Source organism: Neolamprologus multifasciatus, chromosome 5 (genome assembly GCF_963576455.1).
Source record: "Neolamprologus multifasciatus chromosome 5, fNeoMul1.2, whole genome shotgun sequence".
Classification (NCBI taxonomy): Eukaryota; Metazoa; Chordata; class Actinopteri; order Cichliformes; family Cichlidae; genus Neolamprologus; species Neolamprologus multifasciatus.
Genome location: NC_140443.1, coordinates 23,002,430 through 23,016,380, shown reverse-complemented (window position 1 = coordinate 23,016,380; position 13,951 = coordinate 23,002,430). Strand labels below are relative to the sequence as shown.

Genomic DNA, 13,951 nt, shown 5'->3' with positions numbered 1-13,951 from the left:
AGTTTTGCCTTTGGTTTCGATTTCTTCTGCTGCATGTGTAACTTTTTCAGGTTTTTTGTACAACTCCACTTCAAACTACAGAACTTGAGATTGTGTATAAAATGTAAATAAAAACATATTGCGATGATTTGGAAATCTCAGAAATCCATATTTTGCCTACAATAGAACAAATCAAACGGTTAAAATAACACATTTATGATTATAAGAAAAACATGAGCTCATTTTTAATTTGATGGCAGACACACATCTCAAAAAGAGGGGCTGTCTAGCTGATAACAAGGTCCTTGACCTCCATCAAAAGCCAACATCTCTGATGGTAAAAGGGTCCATTAGTTCCTTTGGAATTGACAGATTACATCTGGAAATCTGGAAAGACACTGTCAATTCTGAAAGCCATGTACAGGATTTAGAGCAACATATGCTCATTTATTCATACGATGTCTTTTTCAGGAAGCTAATGCTAAGCAACATACTGCATTACTATTAAAACAGTATGGCTTCATAATAGAAGAGTCTGGGTGCTGGCCTGCATGCAGTGCAAACCTTTCATCAACTGCAAACATCTGGAGCAACATGAAATGAAAACCATGACCAAGAAGACTCAGAACTGTTGAGCAGCTAAAATTCATATCAGCCGTGTGAATGGGACAACATTTCTCTCCCAAAAGTCGGGAAGCCGGCCTCCTCTGATTATTTACAGGCTGTTGTTAAAAGAAGATGGGATGCTTCAGTTAGACAGTGGCTATGTTGTATGTTAAAGTGAGCTATGAGCACTGATCAGATCTAAACAAAAATCATGTTCCTATTTCTATAACGAGAGAATAATTTGGCATAATCAGCCAAAGTTTTATTCCTTCTTTTTTTCCCCTCCGTGAGCAGCAGAGTCATACTTTTTGAGGAGCTTAGCTCATTTGGGAGATATACTGATTTCATTCAACCCTGCTTTGGCATCTAATGAAAAAAATTGCAGATGATGGAAGGCTGACATTGTGTTTTGATGTGTATTCTTGAAAATGTCTGCGATATGATTGGAATAGAGCGCTGTGTACTGAAGTGGTATAAATGTACAGGAGCATTAAAGGCAGTAAAACAGCTGGTCTCAAGATGTGAGTGCATGGTTGGCATCGTATAGTCCAGACCTTCCCAAAGTGTGGGGCCCGCCCCCTAGGGGGGGGGCGCGGTATGAAAAGGAAAAAAACAAAATGCTTGGACACTACTAGCACGGGGAGCCCACAGAAATGCAAAGCAGGAGATGAAGCATAGCTGAATATGTTTCCAAACCAACTTCATTCTAAGCCAAAGACTAGAAAATATGGTGAAGCACATCTTCCCTTTGGTTTCACCTGCACAAGTGCCAAGGTAGGTCTCCCAGCAGAATTGGTTTTCCCTTTGTCAGGAGCAGTGCTGGGTTCTTCCAATCACGGACAAACAGGATCCCACATTCTTGATTTTTAGTTCACAAACACTTGTTATAATAACTAACTACTCCTGACATTTTGGAGATGTTAGCTCTTTATACAGTAAAGTTACAGTGGGATACAAATAATATCAGGCTGATCCTGCCACGAATTGTTCCCCCGGTTCAAATCACGGACAAACAGTATCCCACAGCTGTTTATGTTTTTAACCCCATTTTGCACAGAGAGGCATTTTTTGAAAAATGTATTGATAGCAATGTTGAATATTATTACACAGGGAAAAAAAACCAACTACACGTAAAATAATCACACCGCGACGCCTCTGCCTTTCTAAATAGAGGGACAGTAACTGGTGTAAAACCTGAAGATAGAGACAAGATACTGTTAATCTGACTATCTGTCATTCTGCAATTCATCTCATGTAAACAATAACATGGCGCACAGCGTGACGTGAAAAAGGGCACATACCTTTGACATTGCGTGACGAACTCTGTATTCCTCGTCCACACGTAAAAGCAAAAAAGGAGTTTTAAAAAATCTCTGTTTTCGGTGATTCGAAACGCCGTTTACGTGTGGACGAAACAGCTGCGTTTTCAAAAATACCCGTGTAGGTGCGGACGTAGCGTAAAAGAGTTAGTAGTTTATTTTATTACTACCTGTAATTTATTGCAGTTTACTTGTATTTGCTTAATTGTTTACTAAATGTTTGAGGTGTGAAATAAACCACAATGGAGCAAAACATTTTTCATGTAAAACAAAGGGGTCCCCAGCAAAAAAAGTTTGGGGACCACTGGTATAGCCTCACAGGTACCACACAGGCAGTCTGTTACACCAGCAGAGGAGTCTGAATCCACATTTTTTCTAGGTTAGAGTAATAACTTTTATAACGTGATGTAACGTGATCATAATTATAGCACTAGTTATAGCACTGATTTACATAGAAGAAAGAAAGAAATTGTACTTTATTGATCCCCGTGGGGAAATTCCTCTCTGCATTTAACCCATTCACTCTGCATTTAACCCATTCACTCAGTGAAGCAGGGGGCAGCCATTGGGCGCCCGGGGAGCAGTGTGTAGGGACGGTACCTTGCTCAGGGGTACCTCAGGGTAGCTGTTCAGGGGAATCGAACCCCCAACCTTCCAATCATGGGGCCACCACTCTACCTACTGAGCTATCCCTGCCCCATAGTAGTACTAAGCTAACAAGAATGACTTATATGTCTCAGCTGTCCAGGTTCATGGTAGGCGCGAGAGCCTGAAAAGTTGACTGGACTTCTTCAGTTCTTTTAGTTCTAAAAAAAGAAATACAGTAATGGACAACACGAAAATCCCACGGTGCTTAAAACCCAGCAACACCCTCAGACAAAAACTGGTTCATTCCAAGGGAAAAAACTCCCAAACACAAGCTAAACAACATAACGTACGCTGTGCAGTGCAGCAAGAGACCAAACACCCACTCCACAAACACACAGCACAGCATAGAAGAGCCACCTCGTGCCTCAGCTGTAGATCTGGACCTAAAGGGCAAAGGTCACTCTTTCTCATCATATCAATGACCGAGAAGACAGATGGTGTGAAACAGGAGTGAAAGAGGTCATCAATGTCCAATGTGAACAACCATCATTGAACAGAGGCGGTGACTTACACCAGCTATTAGCCACCTAAAATGCAGTCTTGAGATCTCTTCCCAGGCTGTTCAATGAACACTCACACTTTTCCTTAGGTGACCTCACATGGCAGGGTGGGGCAAGGTCTCACAGGGGGTCTCACCCTTAACCCCTGATGATGGTAATGACCCACGCCTTTTTTCACAGCTTGGCTCATATGAGGACCCTCAGGATTACTTCCAAAACCCCACTAGGGTTTAAATACGTTGTTCTCTCTCCACTATTTGTTTTTAGAAATGAAGAAGCATCTTCAATGAGAGGTGAAACATCTTCCCAAACCTAAAAAACTTTTTCAGTATTTTCTTAATATTTGTCTTTTTATAAAAGATTACAAAAAAACCCAAAACAACTGTATTGCAGACTTCAGTTATGTTAATCTCGCATCATACTGGTGAAATATTACCATTTACCATCAATGTGACACAGTTCTGTGTGTTTGCTAACCTCGCAGTAAACTTCAGGCGTCAGCTTTGTGCTTCCTGCCATTTGCATTTGTCATCGTTGTGAAAGTTACAGTTATGTAACTAAAGGGGAAAAAAGGAACAAAAGGAGGGAAGAGTAAGACTAGTATGTACAAAGTGTTCCTTTTTTGGATCGGGCTGCTTTTGAAATCGTAAGACAAACACACACATATCTAAAGCAAACACAGAGCAGAGCTATGTGACTGACAGGAGGCGTTTTGTGTACCAGCTGGACTGAAAGTTGCTGAAATCTATCCATCTGTAACAACAGCCATCCGTCATCATGGTGTAATTATTCCTTGTACATTAATTTGAGAAAAAAAATTAGCGTGAAAGGCAAAAATCAGGAAAAGCTGAATAACCAGACTTAGGCCAGTGTAAAGTCAAAGTCTTTATTCATTGTAAGCAGTTAAGTGCATTTCATGATTCTCACACTGTATCGGCATATTTTCATAATGTTGTAAAAATAAAACCTGCAGTTTCTCCAGTTCTTCAAGCAAATGCTAAAATGACTAACCGGTACATTTTACTGGTCCTATATATTATTCCCCCCTCCTCTCCCTGAGTGTAAGGAGTCAGCACTCACTTCTCAACAGTATATTTTTTCTGTCCTCTCCTTACCACACAGGGACCTCTGCTGCGCTGCAGCGTTGCCCTGTACACAGCTGGACTTCAGCTGGAACTTCACACTGTAGTTTTGTATTTCATATCTCCTCTGAAAGAGCAGAGGACAGGCCCACAGCATGATTAGTCAACAGAGGGCCACAGTCCACCACTGATGTGCTAACCTAAGCCAAACATTGATTACTTCAACGAGATGGTTACTACAAGTAGATTTTCTTTGAGTAGCTCAAAGTTTCCAAAAGAAAGGAGAAATGAGACCACTACACTCAGTATCACCACTCTTGATTAAAAACAAATCAATACTTAACCCTTTAAAGCCGGTTGCTCCGTTTTGCGTAACTATTTTTAAATCCCGGTAGCACTGCAACCACGTAAGCTAGCGCAATAATTTTTTTTGCATATGAAACCGGAGGAGTTATACTTACATCTTGTGCCATTGTCCTAGGTCACGGTTTCCTTCCACATATAGCTTTGCAAAAACTGCATAAAAAGCACTTGCAGCAACAAAAACACAATATTCCAGAAACACGCTTTGCCGATCCGATCAGCTGTTTGTAACACTTCCTACGTCATCAGCGCAAACTATCGCATGTCCGTCCTGTCCTGCCGGAAAACGGAAGTGACGTCATTTGCGGAAATGTAGTTTTTTTTACCATCAGGGCCTTATGAGTCTATACTGGTGTTTTTAAAAGTTATGTTTAACTTTATGACTTTCTGTGTTGTTTCTGGGATACTTAGGACTCATATTGCACTGCTGGAAATAGTTTATTTTGATGCATATGCTGTTTTTTTGCAAATTTGCATTAAAATATTTATTTTCGGTTTTCCTGCAGTGTATAAAAATTGGTGTATTTCAAAAATAAAACTATGAAGACACTTAAAATAAATTTCCTGTGGTGGGAAACTATTTTGTGCAACTTTTTTATATTTACAGTTTTGAGGGTTAAGCCTCTTAAATTTTTTGCAATTTATGTAATTACTATGCACTTAATGCAGACGTATTATTAAAATTTGGACTATAATGGTTGTATTGATGTATATCAACTTGAAATGCTCCCAAAAATGGCTCCACAACATGTAAAAATATAATATGAGCTCTGGCGGATTTGGTTCTATGGTAGGTCTTAAAGGGTTAAAGAACCACTTGGCTTCACTTCAGCTAGATTAGAAATCTTTATAAAAAGTAAATCAAAACTTTTAACCCTTTTAAAAAAAAAAGCCCTCATCTTCAGTGTTATAAATATGGATTATAAAAAATAAATGCTTCATCATTATAAACCACAGAGCTTCAGAGTCAAACGTAACTACAGTTTTGCTTAAGAATAAAAGAAAGTGACTAATAAATGGAGATAACCAGACATTTTTTAATTTGGCTGTTCACAGCCTTGAGCTTCATCCCATGTGCGTACCGCTGCAAATCTCCCCGGCAACAAAATGAATAATTATTTAAGGCTGTTTGTCAAAAATATTTCAAAATGTAGTGCTACTCCTGGTTGATCCTACATTTGCTGAGTCCATGATACAAATGTAATTAAAAAAGACAAAAATAGCCCACTCTGAAATGACTCTGTTTAAGCTCTAAGTCTTTTGATTTCTGTACTTCAACCGCTGAGCCTATTCTTCCTCGTCATCCTCGCTGATCTTCACCTTCACTCTGTGCCAAGCGTTACTCAGCAAGCCCCTCACATTCCAGATCGGACCGAATGTGTCCGGCTGCGTGTTGTAACTGTTGTCCACTGCTTTGCAAATGAGCTCCAGCTCTTGGGCCTCTGGAGGAAGAGGAACTGTTATCTCCCACAGCTTCCATGCCCAAGCTCGTCCTAGTGGGGGAGAAGTTTGATCTCCTTCCTTGTCGCTGCTCTTCAACTTGGCCACCTTCCACGTCTTCCCTCCATCCACAGAAACATCGACGCGTATCACCTCTCTGCCCCCGCCGCTCCAAGCGTAGCCCTTCACAGTCAGCATTTCTTCGGTGCGATCGATCACGGAGCCTTCTGCAGGTGTGGTAATGGCAGACTGAACAGGCAGCTCTTGGATGGCTGGAGCAGATTTGTAGTCCACTGTGTCCCAGTCTATTCCAGGGGAGAAACCTTTGTAATCGTTCTGCTGCCAGTGGCTGCTGCTCTCCTGTGCACTGACAACTATTTTACCCAGCCACTTCACGTTGCGTGTGCCCACTACACCTGGTACAACCACACGAATGGGGAAGCCATGGTCGGCCGGAATATCCTTGCCGTTCATTTCATAGGCCAGCAGCACATCACCCTCCTCGCTAACTGCCTTATTTATAGGGATTGAAGCACCGTACGCACTCCCTGTTATTTCTTTATCCAGTCCTTCAAACTGAACGTGGCGAGCCCACTGGGCTACATCTGGCCCGTAACCTGCAGCCAGCAGGACATCCCTGAGCTTGGTGCCGCTCCATGTCGCATTACCAATGGCACCAACGCCCCAGTTCAGTCCCTTAACCTGCCGGGCCTTATTCATCTCACTACGGCGGTTTCCTGCACACTGCAGGGTAGCTGTGATGGTGTGTTTGGGGAATCGAGTCTTCAAGTCTTCTAAAGACAGTGTGAGCACTCCTCTGGGTAGCCCCTCCACATGTAGGCGATATAAATCGGGGTCCACCTGAGGAACCGGGAGGTGGTTTCTTTTGAAGAAGAAAGCAGTGGGCGTGATGTAGCTGTCAGAGAGGATTTCAGGCGGAGGTTCAGCGTTGAAGGGCTTGAGGCTGTTGGCGCGCAGGACAGGGTGACGCTCAGGGTCAGAAGAGTAGGGGTCTGATGATTTAAAAGTATTTTGCTTCTTCAGGTCTTCCGCTTTCAGCTCACCAATCTTGCATCAACCACAGACACAAAGATTTTATTAGACCAAAACTGCAACTGAACTTCTCTTCAGCTCAAGAAGCTAATAAAAACATCAGCCACACATTTTTTTTCTCAGTGACCACTTGAGGGAGTGCCAGCATTCAGCTTACAGCCATGAGGTTTTCCTCAGTATATAGTGTGCAGCAGACCTTTTCATATGTGTCTGCACTGAACAGAAAGGCAAGATGAACAGCATACATTTAAAAAGTTAATTTAAGGATAAATTCAAGCGATGTGCTGCGAAAGCTCATCAACCTCTGTTGCAATTTTTCAAAAACATCTAATGAACAGCATCTACTGTTTTATTATTATGTCAGCTTTTCTTTTGAGTGAGAACCTTATTAAAAGAAAGAGCTCTGCAAGCTTAGCAGTGGGTATGTCTGTGTTGACGTCAAATGAAAGGCTCACACATGTGTTGAGGTCTGCAGTTTGGTTTAAGTGTAAATTTCCACACAGCTATACTGTGTAATATCCCGTTTGACACAACTATTTCCACCCATAAGAAAGTTTTTTCCTGGTAAATTTCTATGAATAGCAGTGTTGCTAAAGCTTTTACACCCACGCTCCCCTTTAGCTAACTTACTACAGGGTTGATTATGTAAAACTCTAACCAAGCTCAGTGGTTACACCTGATCTTTTAATACTGAATAACAAACCCCAGTGCAGTACATTTTAACTCCTTAGTATGTAACAGCACTTTAGTTAAATCAACAGAAACAAGCGGATTTCTCACCTTATACGCAGAGAGCATTTCCAGCACATGCTCCTGATTGTGTACCGCATAAAGCGACCAGAAGGGCTCAATGGCACCACCTGCTGCCATCATGATTTTCTCCCCACCAGGGTGTATGGAAACAAACTCGGTAATGTCATAGACGCCGCCTTGGTAGGTGACCCAAACGCCATCTTTCAGGGAGCGATGCCTTGTAACTTCCTCCTGGCTGATGATAGGAAGGGGGGAGCTCTTCTCTATAGCCTGCACAGAAACAGAGGCATCAGGCATCAGTTTCTATCAAAATAGCAATAAACTAATGGTCATGCACAAACCTATATACTCCCTACTTATTTTAAAAACACCAAAAAGTTCACTGGGATGTCAAAAGAAGAAAATATATGAGCTTTCAACTTTTCAAATTTGAAGCGCTACTGCTGCTTACTACCTTAACATAAAACTGTGTGGCCTTTTTTATTCGATTAAATAAACAACCAGTAAGCAGCTCCTTGAGAGTTAGCACTGACTGCTAGCATACGAGCCTCATTAGGTACAGCCTAATTCCTGGAAAGACAACAGTTGATATTTAACTGTTAAAGTTAAAAAATGTCAGACTTTATGGCAGTTTGAGTATATAATGCTGTCGGTGCTGTTAATCTGGTTGTACTGCTGAGAAAGGGTTTCTGTACGACTGTGGACTTTGCAGGGCAGTGCTGTTTTTGCTTGACAAGCTCTGAAGGTACAAAATCTGCTGATGTAGTTGAAGTTATAGTCATTCAATGGCCTGACTAAGGAAGAAAGGGCTCAATGACCCATTGACTTATTTGTTTAGTGTCTACCACAACACCAAGAACCATTTAAAGTCACACTCTACTATGTATTAATAATTTACATACTTTGAACAACTGCATTCATACTTTGAAAAGTTAATGTTTTTTCGCTGAGACAGTGCAATTTTAAATTTTCATTTGCTGCTGTGGTTAAAAACATATGTAGTTAGCATAATTTAGCAACTTATGGCAAAAAAAAAGTGCATTAAAATTTAAAAAGAAAGTAAAAATGGACAGATATCATCTGTTCGTAACCTTGTGATGGTGTAGACCATATGCTAGTACAGCCCCTGTGCCAGCCAGCAGTCCTGCCAGGACGTGTCTCCAGCTGGCACTGAAGCCATGTTGGTGAAATCTCTGGTCATTGCTGCTGCTGCAGAGACGAACTGCACACGATGCAACTACAGGTGCCACCTGATTTCTGAGAACATTTTAAAAATGGAAATATAACTTTGACATATATATACAGCAAAATCTACTAGTAAAATTCTAATGAGAATGAAAGTGAATGTTTGGTATGACCACCTTCATTCTTAAACACAGTCTGACTCTCTTAGGCAGCTTTCTTGTCATTTCATTAACTAGTCTTCAGAAGGCTAGACTTCGTGAAGGACATTTAAAGCGCTTCTTTGGATGATGGCTGCTCTTTGTTTGGTTCTCTGTCATAATGATCCCACACTGGGTCAGTAAAGTTGAGGTCTGGGCTCCGGGGTGGCCAATCCATGACTGATGCATGCTTTTACTGCACTGGCAATGTGTTTGGGTTAAGCTGAAAAATGTTCTTGTCAATCAGACACTTTCCAGGTTTAAGGCACTTCTGCATTTTCTTTACTTTTTATTCACTGGAAGCTACAGCCATCATTTGTTTACAGATTATGCCTGTGACAGAAAGCAGAAGTGCACAATGCAAGACAAAAAAAACTAAGAGACATCCTGTAGTTGTCAGGGTTCTGTCAGTTTTAAATGTTCAGCAGGTAAAACCTGGAATATCTGTTGCTAATTGCTACTGTAGCCCCAAAATAAAGTGCAAGCTTTTAGATTTATTGTACACTAAAACGTAACCTAACAACTCGTAACACTACATTAATTTGCAGGTACACAGTCTGTTAACCAGAAAGAGTTGTCTTAGTGGAGCTCAGCTACTGAGCTACATCACAAGTAAAAATGAAGTAAATTATATGAAATAAACAGAAATACGTTGTTATAATAATGTACCTGTCAATGCTGAGCGGGCCAATTGGATTCAGCCTGTGGCAGCGTCTGAGGAGCAGCATTGCATTGACGCTCTGACAAAGAAAGAGAAATTTAAAAAAAAAAAAAAAAAAAGCACATGAGCATCATCTGGTAGCTGATGATTATTTTTCCATCCACACTTGGTTAGCAGGTCTTTGGGGCAGATAAATGTACTTCTGAAAATGTCAGTAATGTGAAACATTTCAACAGAGTTCCCAATTTTTACTTGTATAATTCAGTGTTGTTGCACTCCTCAAGAAACTCCAAACTGTGTGTACACTTACAGCCAATGGGTTTTGAGTAAATGACAAACAGAACCTTAAAATGTTCCCATTTCTAATCAACTGACCAACAAACTGTTACTTCATCCTTCAAAAAATAGCCAACCAGCTGAGGGGGAGTGAGCAGGGAGGAGGGGAACGAGGAGGCCAAGGGCTCAATTCACTCTTGTATGTTGTCCAGCAAACAATAACAACTGAGGAATAGTTGATTGACTAACCCGAGAACAATACCATACCAACCAAAAACATATTTACAGACCACTGATAAACCAGAAGATATCACATGAGGTAGCTGTGCTCTATCAGGTGATTACACATATCTTATCACAGCAGCCATAAACATTACTTTGACTTATCTGACAGCTTTTACAGAAACAGCACAATTACAGTCACTGAGGAAATTCTGATTTTCAGAGACTTTCAAGAATGGTAAATGGTAAATGGCCTGCATTTGTATAGCGCTTTTCTAGTCCTTAAGGACCCCAGAGCGCTTTACACTACATTCAGTCATTCACCCATTCACACACACATTCACACACTGGCGATGGCAAGCTACATTGTAGCCACAGCTGCCCTGGGGCGCACTGACAGAGGCGAGGCTGCCGGACACAGGCGCCTTCTGATTAGTGGCTGACCTGCTCTGCTTTTTTTGGTAACACATCTTTGGAAAGCAACAAGAACAACTGATCCCAGCAAGGTCGGGCAGAGCATAAAGGAGTAAATAAATAACAACACACAACAAATGTTATGTAAATATGTGCCTCAAAGAAAAAAAAATATTGGCCAATATATTGGAATACTGAATTTACAAATCAACAAAATCCCATATTTGGTCGGGTTCAACATTTTTTGTAAAGTGCTAAATCACCTTGTTTCTGTAGTATCTGCTAGTATCTGCATGGTGTTCCTGAAAGCTAACACTATATGGACAGGACACACTTACACTTCATATGTTTACCACCATGACATAGTCTGAACCCCTTACCCTAAAAGTAAATTACATGTATTAGCAAACTTATATAAAATGTATGAAACTAAAATGAAAACTATAAAATCCTACATTTTAGAAAAAGTAAACTAAAAGGACAATGTGTACTTTCAAAACAACCAAGACATAAATAAGATACAGAGGAATGTCCTTTTTAGTTTGGTCAAACCTGGCAAACAACCAGCATGGACAACATCATCATAATAATAATACCAAAAAAAGAGTATGAGGGCACAGAAGCTCCAGGTCCCTGCTGGTTCACGCAGAGTACACATTAGCTAAACCGGTTAGAGGCTTCTGATGGCAAGCGAGGGAAAAATCTATTAAAAATCTTCACTGACTATTTTATATTAACCACAGCGAACCAAGGCAGTATTAATCCTAACGAATTCAACACAAGCACAAAGTTTTAATTTAATTTTTAAATGGCAGCACTTCAATGTTTACGTAACAAACACGCCGGCGTTGCGCTTCATCACCATCCTCACGGCTAACCTAGCTAACATTTCAGTTAGCAAGCATGCTTCTTGTAGCCCTTCCTCACCCAACCTGTAAATAAGTCTTCATGAACAGAAGAAATCTCAGTTTTCTCCCGCTTCTTGGTCCAAACCGCAGCGCACTCACCTCTCCTGTGTTTCCGTGTGCAGGGTTCTGCGTTGCTCAAGATGCCCGAAGGACAGCTACCCTGCGGATCTCTGAACGTATCCACACACACACACAGTGAACGAGGAACGTTCAAGGAAGCTACTACTTACATCATCCACGTAATGACAGCACAGGGCACGCTTCATCCGCCGAAACAATTAATAAAACAAAATTTTGAATTAGATATTCTCCTGTTTTTAAAAAAAACAACAACAACAACCTCACTACTAACTGTTAAATCTGTCTAACAAATAAAACACCCTTTATATACCCTTAATTAACCATGTACACTTCGTTATTTTTTTTTGCTGCAAAATATAAAACATATTTATTAGCGTATTATCATATAGTTATTAATGTGATATCAACATCTATGGCAGAATTTTACATAACAGGCATTATAAACAATTTGCTAAATTGACTGTGCCAGCAGTGACTTAAACACGTTCAGCTCTACTTAAATGACCAGATAATCCTGAACGCACCTGATTGACAGGTTAAATACTAACTGGTATGCAGAGTACAGCTTGTCCTCCACACCAACAATTGAGATAGAGCAAGAGAACAGAAAACTCAGAGACCACACCCTGAACAAATGCACAAATGTAGAAGCAACTAAAAGCCTTCATGCGCTGGAACAAAGTAGGTGTGGATGTCCTGCACTGGACTACTTTGCCCTGCTAAAACGAGCAATGAATGGGAACAGCCTCACTTTCACAGAGACAAGACAGCTCTGTTTGAAGGAGCTGCTAATGTTCCAGACACAAGACTAACTGAATGTATTGTTTCTTCAATCAGCACAGCAGTTTTCCGCTTTGCTCACTAGTCTTTATGCATGGTAAACTTGCAGAAATGGTGGCTGCCGCCTTACTCTACACTTTTGCAGATGTTCTGCTAAAAATTTATATCTGGTCGTTTGATTAATCATTAATTGTTACAACATTTCTGATCAGTATAGCATTATATCAGATAAACATAAATGTTGATTCAATTTATTTATTTTTATAGCGCCAAATCACAACAACGGTCACTTCGAGGCATTTTACATTATAAGGTAAAGACCCTAAATAATAATACAGAGAAAGCGACAATCAGACGAGCCCATATGAACAAGCACTTGGTGACAGTGGAAAGGAAAAACTCCTTTTTAACAGGAACAAACGTTTAGTAGAAGCGGGCACAGGGACAGGGGTGAGGGGAGGAAGACAGAACAAAAGACCTTGTACTTTCTTTTCAAATGCAAGGAATTTGAAGTGAATCCCAAAATTTGGACCAGTAGCATGACATTTATCCATCTGCATTCATTATATTTGTAGAGGTTGTGATAGCTCTGACAGGTTGGCAACACGGTTACAATACCTTCTCAAATAAGTGCAGATATTATTATGATTGAGCATTATTGCTCCCAGGCACATAGATCCTTATCCATTCGCTTCCACTTATCCTTTTCAGGGTGAGATACACCCTGGACAGGTCACTATACCCTGGACAGGTCACTATACCCTGGACAGGTCACACACACAGAGAGAGACAGACAACCATTGGGCAATTTGGATTAATCAGTTAACCTATCCCCACAAACTGCATGTCTTTGGACGGTGGGAGGAAGCCAGAGTACCCAGAGGGAACCCACACAAACACAGGGAGAACATGCAAACTCCACACGGAAAGACTTGGCCTGATGGTGGAATTGAACTCAGAAACTTTTTTATTCTGTGCATCTCAGCAGGAAGAGGTGAATGAAACTGCTGTTACAGAAGACAAAATGCCTTTTTTATGATGGCATGGCAACCTGTTTTCTCTTTTAATCCCATCTTTTCAGTTTCATTTTGAGGTCACACCTGCAGTTTCACTTTCCTTTACACAATGGAAAACCCTGCAGTGACTCACATTTTGGAAGAACTTAGCAGTGTGCCCACATTGGTCCACTCTTGTGTTTGATGTGTCAGAGTGTTGCCCCTTTCCTTTGTTTAAACTCGGCCAATATGTGAGCTTTGCCATGTTTGAGTAATCCAGTCAAAACTGGTCTGAGGACGGGGTTGCTATGTCAACAGCAGATTTAGTGGACTGCCCTATCTTTATTTTGGCAATCTCCTGGTACATTTGTGAATGTGTGTGTGATTGGGTGGATGACTGAATGTAGTGTAAAGCGCTTTGGGGTCCATAGGGACTAAGTAAAGCGCTATACAAATACAGGCCATTTACATTTGCACACATAGTCTTCT

The 13,951-nt window shown here is 40.9% G+C and overlaps 1 protein-coding gene and 1 long non-coding RNA gene across 4 annotated transcripts; one reads left to right on the top strand and one right to left on the bottom strand.

Annotated features, from left to right (window-relative positions):
* Positions 1–3,924: 3,924 nt before the first annotated feature.
* suox (sulfite oxidase) lies at positions 3,925–11,830 on the bottom strand. Of its 3 annotated transcripts, none has more exons than XM_085159741.1 (5): positions 11,706–11,830; positions 9,795–9,865; positions 8,835–9,000; positions 7,771–8,013; positions 3,925–7,005 (listed from the first exon to the last, which is right to left on the bottom strand). In XM_085159741.1, the coding sequence occupies exons 2-5, from the start codon at positions 9,851–9,853 to the stop codon at positions 5,785–5,787; spliced, it is 1,689 nt and encodes a 562-aa protein (XP_085015867.1). In that variant the 5' UTR covers positions 9,854–9,865; positions 11,706–11,830; the 3' UTR covers positions 3,925–5,784. The 3 variants fall into 3 exon arrangements, with proteins under 3 accessions (XP_085015867.1, XP_085015868.1, XP_085015866.1); XM_085159742.1 differs by lacking the exon at positions 11,706–11,830 and adding an exon at positions 10,039–11,696; XM_085159740.1 differs by lacking the exon at positions 11,706–11,830 and adding an exon at positions 11,631–11,653.
* On the top strand, positions 8,964–11,939 carry LOC146518678 (uncharacterized). Its single transcript, XR_014874128.1, has 2 exons — positions 8,964–9,261; positions 11,729–11,939. It is a non-coding gene; the product is annotated as an uncharacterized LOC146518678 (long non-coding RNA).
* Positions 11,940–13,951: the final 2,012 nt, after the last annotated feature.